Source organism: Sturnus vulgaris, chromosome 3, assembly GCF_052056855.1.
Source record: "Sturnus vulgaris isolate bStuVul1 chromosome 3, bStuVul1.hap1, whole genome shotgun sequence".
Lineage (NCBI taxonomy): Eukaryota > Metazoa > Chordata > Aves > Passeriformes > Sturnidae > Sturnus > Sturnus vulgaris.
This window is the reverse complement of record NC_142245.1, coordinates 4,154,501-4,176,331: the sequence shown is the minus strand read 5'-3', so window position 1 is coordinate 4,176,331 and position 21,831 is coordinate 4,154,501. Positions and strand designations below refer to the sequence as shown.

The 21,831-nt window shown below is 40.4% G+C and overlaps 1 protein-coding gene across 3 annotated transcripts; it reads left to right on the top strand.

The window, feature by feature from the left end:
- The first annotated feature begins 2,951 nt into the window (after positions 1 to 2,951).
- On the top strand, positions 2,952 to 21,414 carry PAPOLG (poly(A) polymerase gamma). 3 transcript variants are annotated; one of them, XM_088160754.1, is made up of 22 exons: positions 2,954 to 5,322; positions 5,413 to 5,479; positions 6,118 to 6,199; positions 6,283 to 6,392; positions 6,958 to 7,011; positions 8,062 to 8,173; positions 9,044 to 9,133; positions 9,684 to 9,822; positions 9,959 to 10,031; positions 10,115 to 10,235; positions 10,514 to 10,598; positions 10,887 to 10,940; positions 12,526 to 12,645; positions 12,913 to 13,022; positions 14,784 to 14,905; positions 14,994 to 15,163; positions 16,031 to 16,119; positions 16,197 to 16,435; positions 17,335 to 17,406; positions 17,985 to 18,038; positions 18,804 to 18,898; positions 19,548 to 21,414. In XM_088160754.1, exons 1-22 carry the CDS (start codon positions 5,276 to 5,278, stop codon positions 19,567 to 19,569), a joined length of 2,127 nt encoding a protein of 708 aa, XP_088016880.1. In that variant the 5' UTR covers positions 2,954 to 5,275; the 3' UTR covers positions 19,570 to 21,414. The 3 variants fall into 3 exon arrangements, with proteins under 3 accessions (XP_088016881.1, XP_088016880.1, XP_014750497.2); XM_014895011.2 differs by having other exon boundaries at positions 18,804 to 21,414; XM_088160755.1 differs by lacking the exons at positions 16,197 to 16,435; positions 19,548 to 21,414 and having other exon boundaries at positions 2,952 to 5,322; positions 18,804 to 18,889.
- Positions 21,415 to 21,831: the final 417 nt, after the last annotated feature.

Sequence of the window (21,831 nt, the reverse complement as noted above, 5' to 3'; positions counted from 1 at the left end):
TGAAATTCAGAAATAAAGAAAAAAAAAAACCAAATCCACAAAAAAGTGCTCAAATCCTTCAGCCACCACTTATTAAAATCCATCCAAGATCTGTCTTCAGTAACTCCACCTTCTCCTGTTCAGTGTTATCTCTCGACATAGATCTTCCACGTGATAGATTAGTGAATCCTGGGAACATTTATTACAAAGTGCAGCTTTCCAGAATTAAATTCCATATTTTAGCTGATATTCATCAGAGCCTAAATGTACATATACAAATTATTGCTGACAAAAAAATCTCTCTAGTGAAATATAGCACATTACACAGATAAGATCCTCTGCACAAATACAAAGTTGGAATAAACTATTTTTTTCTGATAAATTTCTGTGATGTGGACAATATTTTAATACCAAATAAATATTTTCTCTGCAGCAGTCTCCCTCTCAGGCATATTTCACATGTTGAAGCAGAGAGTCAGGTGCAATAGCTGGTACATAACTTTTCATGCATAAACCCCAAATTCCTCCAGAGCTGCCTTAAAAAAATATGTTTAGACTTACTCATTTTAACAATAACACTTTCTCAAACACCTCCTGCCTTTTCTCTTTATTAGCTGAGCATTGAAGATGGTTAAGCTTGATTATTTAACATCAGAACTGCATCTGAAGAAAAACTTCATGCTTGATGAGCTGTTAATGTTTTCCTTAATGTTACAGGTGATTTAAAGGAAAATATCACTTCTCCATTAAAAACTTCCCATCACATCTGTGGGAAAATGCAGCTCCTACTGAGGTACTAAAGCACGAAGCAGAAACAGGTTTTAAAAAATTAAACTTGGGTAATTGGCCCTGTGAACTCAGGAAAAATAAAGGCAGGTGTTTCCCTCACACTAAATAGCTGGTGTGAACCTGAAAGAAAAGAGAAAAAAAAAAAAAAAGCAGTATACAAGTTTTCCTAATAGTAGGATCACAGTATTGTTGTGAGGGCCATAAAATATTAAAGAAAACCCTAATGAATTTCTGAGAATAAAAAGTGCTTGGCTAGAGGTTTAACAAAAGCTCTCAATAAACTTGCTTGATTTTTTTTTCTTCATCAATATAACTCCTTGCAGAAGCATCAATCATATCAAAGACTGAAATACTAGCACAAACACTACCATGTAAATATTCAATAGATAAAACAATTTTCAACTCCCCCATTAAGTTGCTTGAGTAGGGTAGGTAAGACTATCCAGCTAAAGGCACATTTGTTTTGTTAATTCATTAAAATTTCAGGACAAAAGTTAAGTTTGTGTTTCTTCGAAGCCTCTTGCGAGATAACATGTATTTTACCTGAAAAAAAGATGTTACAGACAACTCAGAAAAGTACAGAAATCATGTGCTAACCTCAAAGAAAGGCTGTGATATGACATCAGGGCAGTGGAAAGCACTTTTTCTAACGATTTGTTCAACTTTACAGAAACTTTTTGCAGACTTGAATGTGAGTGGGGAGTTGTCATCTAAATGCCACATCCTCAGAGTAGTTTGGCTGATTTAATACTCAGTTTGTTACACACTGTGTTGGCCTAAAAATTATTACAAAATAATTATTACCATTAACTTGGAGGAAAGATGAGGCAAGACTATTTACAAGAGCCTGCAGTGACAGGAGGGGGAATGGGTTCCAAGTGAAAGAGGGTAAGTTTTGATTAAATATTAGGGGAAAAAATCTTCACTGTGAGGGTGGTGAGGCACTGGGACAGGAGAGGCTGTGGCTGCCCCATCCCTGGAAGTGTCCGAGGCCAGGTTGGATGGGACTTGGAGCAACCTGGGATAGAGGAAAGTGTCCCTGCCCATGGCAGGGGGTGGGACTGGATGGAATTCCAACCCAAAGCACTCTGTGTTTCTATGACGATTATATATGGTAAGGACGTTTTGGTGGGTAATCAAAGCTATTTGCTGATATGAGACGTGTGTGTTAAATCCTCCCGATACCAGCTGTAGCCAAGGGATGCTGGGCTTGCACTTACTGGATGAGAATAAACTAATACAAGAGCGATTCCTGGTGGTGGTTTTTTTTTCACCCGTCCTCTCTGGAAGCGGATGTCAGGAGGCTGTCAGGAGCCTAATTCCAGAGCGATTCCCGTTCTTTCTGTCTGGAAGGGGCTGTCAGGAGCGGGAACGTCATGTGGGAGAGAGGGGCGGGCAGGTGCGATGCCGGGGACGAGCCCAGCCTCGGCGGGTCTGTCAGCGCCACGGGGAAGGAGTATCTCCTCCTCAGGGAAAGCACATCGGCCCCACGGGGGAAGGAACACCCATCCCGGGAAAGCCGGCGACCCGAAGAGATGGCGGCGCCGCCGTGAGGGGAGCAGCGCGCGCCGCCGCCGCCGCCGCCGCCAGGGGGCGCCGCGCGGGGGCGGCGCGGGGGCCGCCGGGAAGGGGGCGGCGGTGCAGAAGGGCGGGAAGCGCGGGCGGCGGCGCGGGCTGTGCGCGCGCGCCATGAAGGAGACGCGCGGGTGAGGCGGCGGCGGCGCCTTCCCGCCCTGCCCTGTCCTGAGGGGGACGGCTCCCGGGGACGGGGGGGGTCCCGCCGGAGCTGCCCCGCCAGGGACCCCCGGCGGGTCCGCGTGGGGCCGAGCGCTGCCCTCGCCCCGAGGAGGGAGAGGAGTTCTCGGTTGAAATAAATGGTGGAAGTGCGGGTGGCGGGGCTGCCCTCGCCCGGGTCTCACCGCGTGTGGTGGCGACGCCGTCGCCAAGCAACGGCAATGGCGGGCGAGGAACGGCGGTAACGGGGCTGCGCCTTGGTGTGGGGCTGCGCGTCCTGCGGAGCCCTGCGGACCGAGTGACTCTGCCCGAGCCTCGGGGACGGGGACAGGGGAAGAGAGGCTCGACCTGGCAGCGGCCGGCCGCGGGCTCCGCGCAGCATGAGCTGGTGCGGCAGCGGTGAAGGGTGGAGTTGGGCTCCCTTCGTTGAAGGTCCCAGGTGGTGGGGCTTTTTTTTTTCCTTATTTTTTTTTTTTTTCTCTTGGTTTCTGCTGTTTTGGTGGCTCAGGGGCTGGTTTCTGGTCGTTTAGCCCGCTGCGATGGGTGAAGGCAGCGCCCTGAGCCGCAGAGTGTGAATTTGCCTCTCCGCCCTGGGCGTGTGGGGGAGACACGCCTTGCAGCTTTGGGAAGCTTAAAAATGAGGGATAAAACCCGGAATAAATCCTTTTAGGGTGGCTTTTCGTGTAAAAGTGTCCTTTACCAGAACAGACGCGCATTGGAGGTTTTTGCTGTGGTGCGCGGGTTTGTAACAAGATTTGGCAAAATATTAAACTGCAACAGGATTCTTGTTTAAACAGAAAGCTGATGGGTGAATAGGTAGTGTGCCATATGCCTTAGGATCATAAGACCCTTATTTATGTGCCTATATGCCCGAGAGAGCAAAGTAAGACTGAATTTATTTTTTATTCCAGAAAGGCAATAAATTCTATAGAGTTTCGGTGAAACTTTCTGGGTGCTGTTTCTCTCACCTCTTAAGTTGTGAGGTCAAACTATCAGTAATACGTGTAAGCAGCTGAAAAATATCTACTGTCAACCAGAGTAATTTTATATTAATAATATTTAATTAATAATAAACATATTTGATGCTAATGACATTAGGTTTATCTAATTGATACTGTGCTTTACGTCAAACTCCAGTTATATTATCTGTAGGCAGAATGAGGCAATGAAAGGCAGGTGGTGCCTTTTTGTACTTTGGAAAGGTCTTAAATGCTGGTGTAGGCTAAATCCTGTTCTTGTTTTGTGCAAACTTTATGAAGTACAAGTATTACCATGCAAGCAATGCATAAAACATGGAAGCAGTTGCTGCTGTAGGTGTTTTAATTTTGCTGTAATGGACAGCAATTAAGTACAGGCTTTCCTCCTGTATTTGTTATGAAAATGATATCACAGAAAGGAAAGTATTCATTATGAATATTCTTATTTATGAAATGGAAATTGTCTATGTCTATAAACAAGGTAAATTAGGTCAAGACCTCCTTAGGCTTGTAAGTAAGCAGCTCTGATGATTGGGGACCCCAGTTGATAGCACTACAGTCCTAATACCTACCCCCCTAGCTTTTTGGAAAGCACAGAGAAGAAAGTTGGAAAAACAGGCTTGGAGAGAGGAAAGAGGGGGGGGAAAAAAAAACCCTGCAAGCTCTGTGTGTAGTTACATCAGGATACTTAAAGAGAGGGAAGTCTCTTTAAGGGAGAGAATAAAGGCAACAATTAGAAATAAGGAGCTGTATAATTACCTGTCTTCTTAAAAATCAAATGGTGAAGCTGCCCTTTGAGCATTTCCTAATCTTGTTCCAGCCAGAATGGGATCAGGAACCTTAAATAGGTGTAAATACATCTTCCCCAACCCAGCTGATCTTTGAAGCTGTACATATGGGAAAGAGAAAAATATCCAGCTTAAATAATGGCACAATTAATCCCTTGAGCCTTAGGGTCTGGGTCTGGACCCTGATGAGCATGATGAGACCTTTTGGGGTGTCTCCTTTTTGCTGCTGGTGTTTCTGTAGAGATGCTTGATGCATTAAGCACCATTCTTACATCCTGTCCCACTCCTTTCTCTCCTGGTTGCAGCTGGTAATGCAAAAGAAGGTGCTTTTTCTCCATTTTCCCCTTTCTAAAGCAAGGGGTTTTTATAGTAATACACCAAATTTATTGCATCAAATCTGTTTAACAAACCTATATGCCTTTGCAATCAACTATAATGCAATTCCTGCACAAGTAGAAGCCTAGCAAAAACACTTAATTAAGACAAGTTTAATTGTCATGTTTGGTGTTAGCAGGAGACTATTGGAAGTATCCTTAAATTGAAACTGAAATGTATTCAAAACTTCTGCTGTCTGTAGGGTTGTCCTTGATGGGTTTCAAACCTTTTACTTTCCCAGTGATGAGTTCTGATGGGCTAGAGCAATGCAAATAAATTGTGTTAAGGTGGCAGCATCTTGGATCATTTCTTGCATCCATAAATGCTTTATTTATTTTTTTAAAGTAGTGACTTCTAAGTGAGGTCAAGTCATCTAAAAATGATAAGCAAGATTTTTTTTTTCTCCTTTCTGTCAACATTGGGTAAAAGGGCAGAAATGGATTTGTCAAGTGTAAGCTAAAGGGTATATTCAAATAAGATTTTCTCCTTTTGTGTGCTTATTCTTTTATTTTTGTTCCCAGTACTTCCAGGCAGCAGAACCAGCCTCAAGGGCACTATGGACTTACCTCTCCAATTAGCTTGGCTCCTCCTAGTGATCAAGATCATATTCATACTCAGAAGCTGATTGAAGCAATGAAGCCATTTGGGGTGTTTGAGGATCAGGAAGAACTCTATCACAGGTATAACAAGACTAAAATTTATTAACTTCTTGGGGTTTTTGTTTGTACTTTTTTTTTTTTAAAGAAACTTAGGATGAGTTTTCTTTACAGGACAACTGTTCTTGGTAAACTGAATAACTTTGTCAGAGAATGGATTTCAGAACTTGCTGAAAGCAAGGTAAGTTTTTTTGGTTTTGTTTTTGTCAAAACAGCTGAAGCCTTTTGATTTAAAGGCTATACTACTGGGATCTGTGCTAAAGTTCGTCTTTTAACTTCTTAAATACCAAGTAGAACTCTAGTAACTGCCTCTGAAATAAAAGATATTTCAAGATCTCAGAGTCTTTGGAGAACTGAATAAATTCCTGCATTGGCTCAATCAGTTGACTTGCAGCTGTTAACAAAGGAAAAACAAGGCATTGTGGATGAGCAAGATGGTAAAATTGGCACTAATCTTGCCCCAAACAGCCTACAGCACTCAGTCTAGTTTGAAATTATGATTCTAGACATGCCTTTTGAATGGCTCTCAGATTGTGTTAATTTATGTGCCTCTGTTGCAGGAGAGTCTAATAATAGGTCTTAATTTGTATAAATTAATAGAAGTACTCCAACATCACCTGTAATCTTTTTTTGGAGTTGCAGGCTCAATTGGTTTCAGAAAAACAGAATGAAAAATCAAAAAAAATCAAGCAATCAAAACGTAAGGGAGTGAGAAGACATTGCTATGCAGGCTGTTAGAGTTTTTTCTGAATAACTTGCATGCAAGTTAAACTTGCACAGAGGATAATGTGCATCTTAAACTTTCTCTTCTACCCACAGAATCTTCCCCCTTCAATAACAGAACAAGTTGGTGGCAAGATATTTACATTTGGTTCCTACAGGCTTGGAGTACACACCAAAGGTAGTACTTGGAGTGCCTGGTCGTAGTTGTGATGTTGGGAAGTGACTTCCCTCGGTAACAGGAGAAATGGAATCTCTTTGCAGGTTCAGACATAGATGCCCTTTGTGTTGCTCCCAGTCATGTGGAAAGATCAGATTTTTTTCAGTCATTCTTTGAAAAACTGAAGAATCTAGGGGAAGTGAAGAACCTAAGAGTGAGTAAACTCTCTGCTTGATAGATTGTATAAACTTTACAACAAGAATAGTCATGGTAAAGGCTTGCATTGGTAGTGAATATTTCACAAACAGAAATTAAATCAGTTTTGGGCACCCTCTAATACACTGGTTTATGCAGCCTGAAAATGCTGCTGTCCAGCTCTTGGCTCCTTTCCCCAGTGACTACATCACATTATAGTTTTTGTGGTCCCTCTCCCCTGCCTGTGTTTAGGGAATGAGTCAGCTGTATCAGAAAGCAGGGTTGTCCCTGGAAGCTGTGTTTTCACTATGTAGTAAGGGCTCACAGCCACTGATACTGAGAGTTTGTTACAGTATACCATCAGCCTCTGAATCTCTTGCCTAAATAAGATCTTTTAATAAAGTCTAGTATTGATGCCATAATAATGCTGTCCTGCCTGAGAGTTATGAGCATTTTTTGTGTTTGGAAGGAGCTCAGTCTTTGTACTGAGTAGTTCAGCGTAAATTCTGCATTTTTATCACAGTATAGAAAAAACTTTAAAGTAGCAAAAGGATATCTTATTACAGTTATCCTCTCCTTCACAGGCCATTGAGGATGCATATGTACCAGTTATCAAATTTGAGTTTGATGGCATTGAGGTAAGAATTTTAATCTTTATTTGGGGTTTTTTTCACCTTTAAGTGAGATTTTTCATTTTTCTTGCTTTGGTGTAGGATAACTTTTTCAGGGTTTTACGAGGTTATTGGTACATGGCAACATATTTAGTAAACTGTAATTAAACAGCCTGACTGCAACCTATCCCAGAAGAAGTAAAATTTATTTTCTTCTAGGAAAATAAGCCCCTTGCTAGCCTGGCAAGCGTGGGAACATGAGGGACATGATTTTATTAAACGCCTGCTGCAGACCAGGGTAGCCTGCTTGGGTAGCATTTATCTCCCAAGGATGTGCAGAGTGGGAGTAGAGGCAGTGTCCTTGCAACTCCCCTGAGCTCTGACAAGAGCTCCCTTTCTGCAGGGGGTGTTTCTGTTCTGGTTCCCTGCACAAATCACCTGATGTTTTGTTGCAAATCAAAAATGAAGTCCCTGTGAGACAAACAACTTGGGAAAGTAAAACTGCTCATTGGACTCCTGCCTCAGTTTGTCAGCTGTAGGAATCCTTCCATCTGGAATGCATTTTGTGTAGAGAATAAATACGCACTTGCTGTAATACCTAAGCAAGTTACTACTTGGTATTACTATCATGAAACACTTATTCAATGACCTCTTTGTGGCCTTTATCTGGTACATTCACAGAATAATTTGTTTCCCTCAGGTTACACTAAAAAACAGGTGCTTAAGGCATTACAGCATAAAGAAAATGCTTTCTCATTTGTTCAAGTGTAGTTGAGGTGATTTGAATTTGTCTTAATTTCATGGTTAATTTAAAATTTCCTTTTAATAGGAATTCTAAGTTTAATCTTTCCACCTTTAAAAAAAAAAACAACCTTTTTTCCCTAGCTTAATAGAAAAGAGGTGGTTTTGTAAACAAATAGGGAACTTAGAGCAATTTTCTTGTTTTCTGGCACCTAATGATCACCTAATTCCAAATACAAATGTTGACCACGTGAATGACCAAGTGTCCCTCACTAGTGTCCTGTTTGCAAACAGTGCTGCATTATAAATTATGTTTGGGACTTTTTTCTCTTGAAGATTGACCTCGTGTTTGCAAAGCTGTCTTTGCCAACGGTTTCTGATGATCTCGATCTCAGGGATGACTCGTGCCTCAAAAGCCTGGATATAAGATGCATACGGAGCTTAAATGGTGAGCGTGTTCTGCACACCTTTATCAAGACATTTAGATTGGCATGGAATGCACATTACACAGCCCACATTTCTGTACAAGGTGCAGAAACTGATCTCTGGTGTACTTGAGTTCTGAGGAGGCGGCCAGTGAGCCTAAATTGAGATATTTGAAGGAGTTGTGTGTTTACATAGACTTGTGTGTCATGTTTGTTTGATTGGTTTATGAGCAGTGCTCCAGTTTGCCCCAGAAATTCAGATGACTAAGTAGGGCACTTGATAAGAATGTATGAATGATAAACGAGGTGGTTCATTAAAAAAAAGGCAATTAAAATACCTCAAGTCTGATTTGCTCAGTGTTTAGCACCAATTAGTTTAATGATTGCTGGCTGTCGAAAGAAACCTAGCTTCTGTAATCACAGAATATTTAGGGTTGGAAGGGACCTCTGGAGATCATCCAGTCCAACCCCCCAGCTAAGGCATGGTCACCTGGAGCAGCTGATGCAGGAATGTGTCCAGGTGGGTTTTGAATCCCTCCACACAGGGACATTTCACGACCTCCCATGGCAACCTTCCAGTGCTCTGCCACGCTGTGATGTGAGCTGCTTCTTCATACCAAGGTGGAGGTTCTTGTATTGTAGTTGGAGCAAAACGTCTCGTGGAGAGGCTTTGTTTAAAAGTTGTTAGTTGTAGTCTAAACTGTGAAAAAGCTGTCGAGGGCACCAGTTACCTAAAGGGATGCTGAATGTTGTGTGTAATCTATAGTTTAATACAAAGCAAGTAATCCAAGCCTGTTTTCCTAGACTTGAACCATGAGCTGTTGATCCTATGTAGGAGCAGCTGGCTTGTAGCTGTTGCTGGGAACTCCTGTGCTTCACCTTTTGTCTCGCAGGCAGCAGGGTTACAGATGAAATACTGCGCCTGGTGCCCAACCTGGAGAACTTCCGGCTCACGCTCCGTGCAGTTAAACTGTGGGCAAAACGTGAGTGACAGGGTGCTTTGTCATCTTTAAACTTCTCAGAGGCACCTCATGCTCGCTATTGGATGTACCTCAGCTTTGGTTTGCTATTTAAGTGACAGTTGTTATATTAAAACTCTTTCAGTTTAGATTCATGCTCTGTCCATGTGTTAAATTCCATGTGCTTTATTAGTGGAATTCAGAGAAGAGGGGAGTGCTTATGAGACACTGCTGCATTGCTTATCAGGAACCTGACTACAAATGATAAAAATTCCCAATTCAGTGTAAAAGGAATAAGAAAGCCCCATTTGCCCATGTGGCTAGAGCAAGTACTAGAAGAACGGCAGAACCTTTCTCTTAAGGGGAATTGAAACGAGGCAGTACAAGCAAGTTTCACAATAGCAATATTTTGGGACATGATGTTCTACTGATTGTTGTTCTCATCGCTGTAAAGAGCAACAATTTGGCCTCACTGCACTGCAAAAAACAAATTGAGGCTGAAATGTATAAGTATTCTATAGATTGTGCTGCAAATTTGAAAGACCACAGACTAACTGTGTGGTATCTGTTCTAGGACGTGGTGTTTACTCCAACATCATGGGATTTCTTGGTGGAGTCTCCTGGGCAATGCTGGTAGCAAGAATATGTCAACTCTACCCAAATGCTTTGGCCTCTACTCTTGTTAACAAATTCTTCTTGATTTTTTCAAAATGGTAAAAGCTGTTTATTTTAATTTGCATAAAGAAGTAACACTTGTAGCTGTTTATATCGAGGTGTACATTGACAACTTGCCATGCAGCTCTGAATTGCAGAGCAGAGCCTGAAATGCTTTACTGCTTTTCCTTCTAGGGATTGGCCAAAGCCGGTATTGCTGAAACGACTTGAGGAGAGCTTTCTTAATTTACCAGTCTGGGACCCTAGGGTAGGTAGCCATTGAATTGAGAAGCATTAAACGCTTTGTTGTGACCCAAACTGGTGCTAAACAAAGCTGTTGTAACCTTGTAGGTGAACCCATCAGACCGGTACCACGTGATGCCCATCATCACCCCGGCCTATCCACAGCAGAACTCCACGTACAACGTGTCCGTGTCAACACGAGCAGTCATGGTAGAGGAGTTCCAACGTGGTAAAGTACTTTCTGTGCTTACTAAACTAATGTCCTCTGAATTAGTTTTGTTCAGTGAGGTATTCCAGGTGTAAGATTTCTCTGTAAAATATGCCCATTGTGGGCAATAAGGGATCAGTTTTCCAGTAAGCCGTTGTAGGACTTGCATTGTGTCAGGGGAACTCCTGCTTCTTTTTTTTTTTTTTTTTCTTCTGTCAGTTACTATTAGAATCTTCTGAAGTTTGTCATGGTAATCTTCAAAAAGTAGTGAGAATAATATTTTTCAACCATATTTGTAGGTCTTGAAGTTACAGATGAGATCCTCAAAGGAAAATCAGACTGGTCAAAGCTCTTTGAGCCACTGAACTTCTTTCAGAAGTACAAGTATGTATGAAATCTGTTGCCTGAACTTGAAGTTATTTACTTAGTGGTTAGCATAATGAGTTTTAACGTGGGGTCTGAATAGAAAATTGTATTGATGTGTTTCAGTTTAGGGCTTTTTAAAGAAACTGGAAGTAGACATATAAATTTTGCTACATATAAGCTTAGGGAAGATAGGAAAAAGTAACTTGTGCCACTCACACCATTTTTCCTACCAAAAAAAAAAATCTTATATTTATAATGTGGAATAAAATCTTGAGCTAGTGTACTCATTTTCCTTTCTTCTTCTAGACATTACATCGTGCTGACTGCCAGTGCCTTTACAGAAGAGCATCACTTAAATTGGTAAGTGCTGCTTTAAATGTGGGTCCAATGCAAAACTGAAACTCAATTCAATGTTGTACTATATTTTTGTTAATTGTATTAACAATTAAAGTCTCTAACTATGCAGCTAGGCATGGAGTACACACTCTTCCCTCCCTGCTTTGAAGACCACTGTTCCAGAGCCTTATGTGTTTTCACGAAGAGTTGTACTGTAATATTTAAGGACTAGATTGCACTGGTGTGTAATCAGCCTATTCCAGACCTGCTTTTCTTCAGTGAAGGGAGATTCGCCAGTAATTACTTACTTAGCCTATGTGCATGTGCTGAGTCACTGTGAATTTTGAAATAAGGGGAAATGGTGAGGAATTAAGGCACTGTAATGTGTGTTTATTGACTTTGCAGTGGGTTTCTTTGTTAAGAAATTCGTACTTTGTTTGCTTTGCTCCAGGAAGCAAAACACCTCTGTACCAGACACCCATTCTGAGGGCACCTTACTTTTATTTCAAAGTTTGGCTTGTGCTTTAAGTTTAATAATACTTGTGCCATCTCTAAAATAGAGATTAGCTATTTTCACTTAAGCATTAATAGCTTAATGTTTGAAAATGGTTTTAATAGATGTAATACCTTTTATCTGAACTTTCTACTGCAGTCACCTAAAAATCTTCTCAGCTTCAGCTTGATATCAGTCACAGTTGTGTACAACAAGGTGTATGGGCAGAGGGCCAAATAATTTTTCATGTGAAATGTTCTTGAGTGAGCAAAGCTTATTCTACCTCACAATAAAGACATGAGAAATTCTGGCTGTTATAAGAGCTGGTTTTTTTGGTTTTTTTTTTTTTTTCAGTGACAGAAATAGAGGCAAAATTTCTAGTTTTGCTGTTTGGGAAAACAATAAGCAGAAGATAAACTTCAGTTTATTATAAGAAAAAGTTTAGTTCACCAGTTCTTGAGTGGATTTGGAAATAGATAACATCTGTTATGAACATAAGATGCTTTTGAAGAACATACAGATTACTGACTGCTTTTAAAGTTAACAGAGTTTTAGGTAGAAGTTCATTACTGTATTGAAATTAAAGCCCTCGTGGTCATGATTAATTTCTTAGGGAATTTTCTCACGGGACTGTTGACTAGATAATTTGTTTATTAAAGTAGCTATTTTAACATTTTCACTGATCAATCTGCAGGAAAAATTCCACCTTTACTTGGGTGTAACTGAACAGTTGTGCTTGATCCTTTTCAAAACCATGATTCTCCATGATCCTTGTGGCAGAAAGGAGTTTTGCTGCACCCCAGAGGTGCTGGGATCTGCTCCTTGTTATTTTCATCATAAGTTACAGGTGGAAGTGTTGTATCTGAACTGGTCAGAGTACGTGTAAAACCCAGTTGTCTCTTTCTTTAGAAACAAAAGCACAAATGTCGCTGGAAGCATCTCAAATTAGTGTGTGTATGTGATACAAAGATCAGTGTCTGCTCAGCTGTATGAAACTTGGTCCTTATTGATTGGTTAACACCGTATTGCAAAAAGACATCTAACTGATGAGCTGGATAATTTTGAACTCATTTTAATAATTTTAAATTTTAATAAAATACCTCTTTTTTTAATTAGGATTGGCCTCGTCGAGTCTAAAATCCGTGTGCTGGTTGGAAACTTGGAAAGGAATGAATTTATAACTATTGCACACGTGCAGCCACAGTCTTTCCCTGGCAATGAAGTTCTCTATAAACAGTGAGTTTTGTCACTTTTCTGAAGTACAGTTGGGCCAATGTGTATCTTCATTCCCCTCAGCTCATTATTGAGAGAGGTTCAGTACATTTCTGGCAGGGTCCTGAGCATGTAACATTTTTTTAAAGGAGGGAGCAGTTCAGGGACAAGTGCTCTGAGAAATTAAGTCTGGGCTGGCTCTAAACTGAACAACTAAAATGTACCAAAATCCAGATTACTGGTGTCTGTGCCCAACTCAGGTTTGTGAATCTGTCTTTTTTTTTTTTTTAGGAGTGGATATGTGTCAATGTGGTTTCTTGGGCTTGTGTTTAAGAAAGCAGAAAGTGCAGTAAAGACTAACGTTGATCTAACACATGGGATACAGTCATTCACAGATACAGGTAAGGCTCTATTTTTGCTCTAGACTTGTAGAGTGGAATTCTTTTTATTCCAGTGGAAGTTGCTTCACAAAGTGAATTCTACTTCCTTCTGTTATTAGATAGTAACATGTGAAAGATTAGCTTGAAAAACGCATTGTGTTGACACTTTGTCAAAGTAAGGCCATCTTGAAACAAAAGTGTGTTACAGTCATGCACCCTGTACCATATGTGAAATAAAAGTCCTCACAAAACTGCATTTCTTGTAGGGGAGCTTTGGAAATGGGAAGTGACTGTGTCAAGCTCTGAAATGAGTGGTTGATGCCTGTTTATGGTATTTTTCCAAGACAGTTTGGGTATAATATGATCCCAGAACTGTGAAAGTCTCTGGGTTGTCACGTTGTAATTACATGCAGTCTTGCATGTAAATTTTCATGTTGACAGTCTATTACTACTTTTGATAAATGTAGAAATGAATTAATATTGCAAGTGATGTTAGATAATGCTGGAATAAGGAAATCAGGCTATTCTTCTGAGTGACAAGTGTGTTTGGACAAAGTTCTAAACAGTGAAATCCTCTAGATGTTTGTTGGAGTTGATCCATAGTACCAGCATGAGTTCTATGTTGTTTTGCTCAGACAACATGAGTAAAAGCAGTAAAACCTGACCTTCTTCTTAGCTCGTTCTTGGGATATGAGAAAAGGACAGAAAATGCATCAAAACTCTTGCCTGAGTTACAAGCCAGGCAGGGTGATTTCCTCAGACTTGCACTTTTATCTGTACTTGCACTCTACATCCAGAGGCACCACATTGCAATGGCAAATGTGAATTATGTTAATGAGATTTATGTGCTGCTAGGAGGCCAGAACAAATGGTAAATCCTCTATGAACAAACACTGTTAGTATGGCTGTGTGCTCTTACTTCAGTGAAGCACAGCCTATGGTATGTGCTGGAATGTAGGGTGTGAATCCAGAGAGACTTGAACAGAAAAGCTGTTCCTTGAGAGGTGGGAAATCCTTTGGCACGTGTGGGGATGACCAGTAGTTCTGTGCTTGAGAGCTGTTACCATGTGCCTTGACTTTGAGAGAATAATTTTAGAGGGCAAAGATGAATTTCAGGTTGATGAGCTCAAGAATAGAAGGCTGTTTGGAGGGCTTTTCTTCAGTGGACTTTATTTCCCTTTTACATACAAATTACTGAATTTCATCTGAAGGAACTGTCCATATTGGTGTGTGAGCTCATGTCTGTGCTTTTATTTCACTGCTGGTCTCCTGTCGAAAGCCTTTGAGTTGCTTATCCTTGCTTTGATTCCCACTCTGGATGTCAGTTAGCTGACTTTCCAGTTGTGCTCATGATAGGCCAGTTAGATAAGCTTATCTAAGTGTGGCTTAACTCTGTAATAACTGTTGTGCTGCTATAGCATTTGTCAGTTGCATAAAAGGCTGTTTGCAAGCAGTTGAGAAAAATCTGTTTAAATTGTAGTGAGCCTGTTAAATCAGCTGTCCCTGTAATCTGGACTGGCTTCCTTGGACAGATAGAATTTATAAATGCATATTTTTACCCTAATAGCTATTGTCTGGTCTGTAGTGAATATGAAATGGGACATCATGGGTCACATTGATCTTCTTGTGACGACTGGGAGTGCTTGGGCAGCATTTTGTGTTAACTTAAGCTGGGAACTCTTCTTTTGGGCTGGGCAGACATGTTTCTAGAGAAGCCACATATAACTTTGACAAGCACTAATGCAAACATCCCCACTAAACTACAGCACTGTTTGATGTCAGTTTACAGGCAGGCCAGTGCCCTCAACATCCTAAAAGAAGGTATGAAGATTGAGGCAACTTATGTGAAGAGAAAGCAACTCCATTATTTTTTGCCAGCAGGAACCTTACAGAAAAGAAAGAAGGTATAATAAAAATCCAGCGCTTCTGGTAATTTTTAATAAAAGCATTAATAATTACTTGAAGACTTTATTTTTTTAACTGTCGTTTCAGCAAAGGGTGTCAGATATTAGTCAAAATAATAGTGGACTTCAGTGCAAAAGGTCTTCTTTAGGTGAAAGCTGTTCGGATGGTTCCAAAGACAGAGATTCCAGAACACTCTCTAATTCCTCTTCGTTAAATAAGATATCTAAGTTGGACATCTCTACAGCAGAGACAGAAAGGTTAGTGCCATAACCTTGGAACTGTGGAGAAGCTGCTTTTAACTGACTCACAATGTAAACGAGTCTAGGATTTCTTGTTTGGCTCTATGTGGAGGGCTCCAAGAGCTTCAGGAACAAAGCTGGAATCTCCATTGGGCACGTGGTAGGAGACTAGGTTAAAGGAACCCTTGCAAAAACTAAATGATGTCCATGAACACGTAGGAATGAAAAACTTGACACCAGGGAAATTATTTAGTCTTGAATGCAGATCTTCACAGGTTAGTGTGTAATTTGAAGCTGGAGTATTTTACATGCAAGTAACTGTTCCTTCTAACAAAAAGTAGTGTTGATGCCAAGCAGATTAAGTTCTAGTGACATACTGATTTTGGTCCCAGAAGCACCAGAGCTGCTGCTGACTTAGCGGAGTGGTATGAGAACTCAGGCAGTAAAAGTGTCTGTCACTTCCTGGGAAATCTGTTTATCCCCGAGCACGGGAAGAACACGTAATCTTGAGAGTAATTGCCCAACCCTACCCAATTGTGATACCTGCTCTGTTAGATACTGTAGGAGTCACATAAAAAAAAATAAAAATTGTGTGCACATCTGGGTAGGACAGAACAATGGTTCAAAGCAGCACAGTATGCTGGCTAGGCTAATCTGGGAAAATATATCAGCACATAAAGACTCAGTGCTTGAGTTTAAATCTGCAGTCTGAAATTCAGCAAAATGATGGTCTGGTGCTACATTGCCTGGGAGGTTGTGTTGTTTAATAGAGCTCTGACAATGAGCTGAGGAGGTCAATGTTTGTCTTGCATGCACTTTCTGGAAATGACATATACAGTATTTTACAAACTAGCACTTTGTAACTCTAGTGTTTGACTTTTATAGAAATGTTGAATGTCAGAGTTGTAGTGGTGCCAACAGTGTAGCTGAGCCATCAACGTCTAAGGGACTTTGCATTCCTGTGACTGATCCAAGTATGTATTTGAAGTGGTAGGTGGAATGTAGTTTTTCATTTCGTGGCCAAACTCTAAAAGCCAGGTGTCTCCTACAGAAATGGAGGCTCCAGTTGCACTAAGAACATCGGGACCTCCAATTGGTTGCACCATTCCAGGATATAACACGGTTTGTCAACTCAGAACGTGTTTTGTGCAAGGACAGCATAAATTAAGTGGGACTCTAATCACGGATCCTAAGAGTGCTTCACCTAAGCAGCATTATTCACCAACCTCTAAAGTATCTCGTCCACCTCCATCGGGAGAATGCCCCCAAAAAGCCATAGATGGAGAAAAGGCAAGAAGGGGGGGGGGCTAGCCAAGGAGGGTTTGCAGTAGCATTAATTACTGATGTGGAACAAGTGAAATAACTGAAAATGAATGTGTTTACACATCCCCAAAGGATTTGGGAATCTAAATTTAAGCATATCTAGTTGTACTAGAATGGAGATGGGAGAAGTCACGATGAATATGATGTATAACTATGAAACAACATTTTCAGGATCTGGCACTTAATGACTGCCTCTCATCTGGTGCCAAGGTATCTAAATACTGCTGTACTTACCAGTCACTGTAGTGACCAATTGCTTAATGAACTGTCTCATCTGAAAGCAGTTCTTAATTCAGAAAAAAATTATCTCCAAATGAAGAAGATATTAATCTTATGACTGTAAAAGTAAGAGCTAATCTGTTTCTGGCAGATGCTTTTGGAGTGCCTGTTGATAGTTTTGCTGTGTTAGAGATCAGCAGCCTACTCAATAAGTCATTACTTCTGAAACTATACTGTGGAGCTGCTTGTTAAATCTTGGTTTGTGGAACTTCTGGATTAATATTTCATGTGTTGTATTGCTGTGTGTAAATATTCTTAAATAACTGTTATTGGAGCTTGACCCCTCTGATTTGGGGCACAAGCAAAAAGCAACCAGAAAAACTCTCAGTTTTGACACTTAACAGTTCTGCAAGATGATTCTTTTTGTCTAGTACTGAATATTGCAATTTCAGGGTTTCAAGGTTTGGGTAGCAGGGCTTTTTCAGAGGCTTAAAATTCCTGTGGGGTAATGGTGAACTTGTATAAATATTCTTTTAAGAATGACCCCTGTACATTAAATACATTTAATGTGTTGACTGGAAGCTGTACCCAAGTAAGAAAATTTTAGCACAGCAATTATTTTGAGTTTGTGTATTTTGTTCCTCCAGCTAAATGTGTGGGACTCCGATTTCACAGAAAGCGGATACCCTCAAGATGGGAGGAAGAAAGCTACAAAAAATGTAATTTTTAAATGATTTTACTCAGTGAACTAACTGAAAAGCTCAACAGTTTTGTGATTAGACTGCCTCACATAAATGCTCTGCATGATGGAAACAAAAATACACTTTTTAGTTTAGCTTATTTCAGTCCTCATTCCCCAAATATTACACTTCTATGACCTGTCTCTTACTATTAGGTGATATGGTAGTGTCTAATTCCTTGCCATGCTTGAAATAATACTGACTTTCCTTTTTAAATCTTTGATTCACTGATGTAAACTAAAACTGCTATAAAGACTAAAGCATTTGGCCTCTCAAAGGGAAGATAAAGAGCTTTGCTATTCATGGTGCTTGTTACTGAGGCATAAACTCTTGAGGGCACACCCTCAAATCAAGATGAGATCTTGTTGGTGAAGGTTGAAATACCTGAATCACTGTCTGTGTGGTTTTAGGGCTTCAGGATTCCTAAACCCACACCCCATGGAGGTGGAGGTTGTTAATGCATATATGATTTTAAGGTATCCTGGCTGCCAGAACTTGCTGCCTCTCAGTCAGGAGCTTGGCAATACTGCCTAACAAATCCCTTCTGGCTTTTTTAGGGTGTCCTTGATGGAAAATCCATGCAGATTCCAGTGATCACATCAAGATCACAGGTATTTATTGTGCTTTTGTATTCATAGGTAAAGCAGAGCTAGCATTTTGATTTTTATGTACAAAGATTTAAGTACCATTACACTTGGTGGTTTGAAGATTAGTAGGGTTTTGCCTGTTGTGCTTCCAAGAAATTAAATAACTGAACAGTGACCTTCACTGAAGTGAAGCCAAGGTTTGAACTTGGAAAACCACATTTCCATGCCCTCAGACACTGACAGTTTGTGTCCTGGTTTGGTTTTCTTGTACTGCTATCACTATTTGTATACTGATTTCTGTGATGAGACTTAGAAGCTTTGAAGTCTATAGGTGGCTTTAACTGCTCTGTGTCATGTAGAATGTTGTGAAATTGAGGGCTGTAAGACTGAAAGCGACCCAGACGGTAGAAAAATCTGTTTTCCTGATCCATAGATCTGAGAAAAGTCTTCCTTTACTGTGCTGTTAAGCAGCTCACAGCTAATTCCCCCCCATTTAGGAATATTCTTGTCTCAGTTCATGCAAGAAAAGAATTGTACAGGGGGGGAAATGCTCTTGCTCTGGATATGGTGGTAATTGAAACAAGTGGTGTGGTAAAAAAAAGGCTTCTCTGAGAATGGGTTTGGGCCATACAGGTTGGGTACATCAAGAATATAACATTCAGCTAGGAAAGGGTTTATCTGCTGCTACTTCTTAAATTGATGAATTTAAAGTGAATTCAATAATTAATTAAAAACTCCTTTTTTTCTTTTTTTTTTTTTTCTCCTGTGGCATCTGTTTGTGCATTACAGAGGCTTTCCACTAAAGAACTGCCAGATTCCTCATCTCCTGTTCCAACAAATAGCATTCGTATTATTAAAAGATCCATCAAACTTACCCTTAATGGGTAAGTGGTTGATCTTCAGGTGAAGAGGATAATCACTTGTTACCAGTCCTTACTCTGAATGTGTGTTGTAGTTACTAACAAAGGTAGAAGGTTACTGTGGCATACTGTAACTTACTGTAGTAAAAATCATGGTCTGATTTTTACTGTTGTTAGATCTGCTTGCTTTTGAACTTCTCTTTGCATGTGCTTGTAACAGTTACCTTTACGAGTTTTTAAAAAGTCTAAATTGTCACCTGCTGAACAGCTACAAAAGCCAACCTGTCCTGTACCTTGGATTCAGAATGTATGTCACCGGGGCTAATTAATTGCTGCAACCACATTCTGTTTTCAAGTGGGTATGAACGTGCTTGTATTCCTTGTGCTTGCCTAATTCATGTGCATGCATTGTTCTTATCTCCAATTGTTTTCCCGTTTGGCACACACACACTCCTGTGCTTCCCTCACGATGGTGCTCAGCTTCCTTGGCTCGCAGCTTTCCACTGCCTTGCACAGCCATGCACTACACAGGTACTGCCTCCCATGGAGGCCCACGAATGATTTCAGTATTGGAGGACATGCAGCAGAGGATGCTACCAAGGTATGGAGACAACAGACATGTCCCATGCTGTGTTATCTGATACTATTTTTTTTTTTTTTTTTTTGTCTCAAGACTGCTCCAGCATGAGAATTGAGAGGGGTTTTTTTTGTGTCACTGGGTAGTAAAGCCCAACTCTGAGCACACAGTGAAGATGCACTGGAACATTGCAATAGGTGAGGCTGTCCTGACACTACTGCCCACCTGCAAGCTGCATACAGAAAGTGGTTTCAGATAAACCCTGAAAGCTGTTCTAAATGCTTCCATGAAAACCTGTTGTAGTCTTGAGTCTGGTTCTGTAAACTGATAACACTGCTTACCCAGATAAGTGCATGAGGGGTTTTGGGGGGTGGGGAGAAATTCTCATTATATGAAACAAGCATTATGCTATTTCTCTACTGTAATTTCTTCGTCATTTGGTAGATTCATAAGCGAACTTGTATGTTGTTTTTCCAGAGTATTTTTGTATGTACTGTAAAAAACTATCTTCAAAGTGAAATTTCAAATCTTTAGTCTCTTTTTCTTTTCATTTTTTTTTAGTGCAGATGGGATCTGCTTAAAAAATCTAAACAACTAAACCAACTCTAAAGGGGATGGGAGGAAGGCAGTGCCAGAAAAAAAGTGTTCTACAAAATTATAACGTTTTAGAATCATTTAGGTTGGAAAAAACCTTTGAGTTAGAGTCCAGCTGTAAACCTAACACTGCCAAGCTAGAGTAAATCTGAGGAGACCAGGAACATTGTTTTGCTTTCCTGCCTCTAGTAGATGTGGGGTTTGATTTAATGCCCTCTGCATCGTGCAGTTTGCAAACTATGTGACTCACCTGAAGTCCCAGTTTGATGTGTGGACAAAGATACCCCTGAGTTGTTTTAAAATGAGTTGCTTGTCTTAAAGAGCAAATCTGAGCTCTAAACATCTTAAGTATTCACCTTAGTGATGAGACTGAAGGACTGTAAAGAAATAAGAGGTGATATCTATCTTGTAATGTCTTAACTCTTTAGCATTCCTTCTGCTGCTAGTATCCCAAACCTGTGGAGAAAGCATGGCTATGTTTATCATAATTTACTTGTTTTTTCCCTCATTCTCTGGTTTCCAGCTTGTTTCAAGTGCAATTTATCCCTCAGAGATTGACCTCAGAGGCCTTGTTCTTCCTTCTGCCCTCCAAAACCTCAAAACTTAGGCTGTAAGGCTTTGATTTAGGTTAAAATGAAGAAACAGTACCCCTATTATTTAAGTAGCTTTTAGCAGAACTACACCTTGAGTTTATAAAATGGTTGCCTCTGTTTTGTGACCTGTTCTAAAACAGTGGTACTCAAACATTGTCACTTCTGTGTACCAGCTACAGTAGGTATACAACTTAGCACCTGTGTAAATACAAATCCATCATGAATCTGAAGGAGCTAAAGCTGAAGTAGGTGATAAGATAGACTATTGGGAAGTGTTTTGTACTAGACTACAGTCCTGTAATATTCCCATGCTTTTAACCTCTTCCACATGAGTGTTCCAAGACTGTTTAAGGGATGATTTTCCCATAAGCTCTATGTCAGCACATGTGCTTATACAACTATTCTCTAAGTGACCTAGCCAATGTATATAACTTAACACAGATCATTTTATTTTGCTCTTGCTTTGTGGTTATCTTCTAATTGCTCTTTATAATTTTTTTTTAAATTTTCTTCCTCACTCTTAGGGTTTTAAGAAGAATGTTCAGGGTTTTGAGAAGAGCATTCAGGAAGAATTTAGGTTACTAGTTTGTCAGACTTGATCCATTGGTGAATTACACGTCTTATCTTAATGTATCTTGACATATAAGATGTCAAGTGTGATGTTAAGTGATGTCAGTGTTCCGGAGTTTCCCTGGATGTTGCAGAAGTTCGATGCTGCCCCAGGACTCTGCAGATTAGAATTCAGCTGTTTGTAAATAAAGTTCAAACTTACTCAACTTCAGTGTTCTCCTCTGTTAAAGTGATTGAAAGGGAAGTTACTCCTGCAGAAGGACTCAGTGAGGGAAGCTCTTTGGTATCAGACTTCCTCCAAATGTTGCTCTTTTCTCTCTGCTTTCTTTGCTGGGTGTCTGGCTTGAGCTTGAGTCCCTCATCTCCATCTCTTCCAAGAGGAGCAGCTCTGCGTTGAAATTGTGTCCCGTTAGTAACTTTGAGCAAGAAAGTCCCTTGCAGGAGTTAACATGTGTGGTTTTACTCGTTAGGTGCAAACAAAGAAACAGTTAATGTGAAGTCACCTACATTTTGGTTGTAGCAATTTATTTTCCTGTAGAAAGTGAGAGAAAGTAACAGAGTGCTTACTTTTTGCCTTAATGAGGAAAAAGCAAAGAAATTTGTTAAACTTGACTGTGGGAGAG

What these genes read in the sequence shown, in the direction of transcription:
- PAPOLG (XM_088160754.1), top strand. Translation starts at nt 5,276, where the DNA reads ATGAAGCCATTTGGGGTGTTTGAGGATCAGGAAGAACTCTATCACAG. An exon ending in GCTTGGAGTACACACCAAAG is followed by an intron (nt 6,200 to 6,282) that starts GTAGTACTTGGA and finishes ATCTCTTTGCAG; the next exon opens with GTTCAGACATAGATGCCCTT. An exon ending in ATCAAACTTACCCTTAATGG is followed by an intron (nt 18,899 to 19,547) that starts GTAAGTGGTTGA and finishes TTTTGTCTCAAG; the next exon opens with ACTGCTCCAGCATGAGAATT.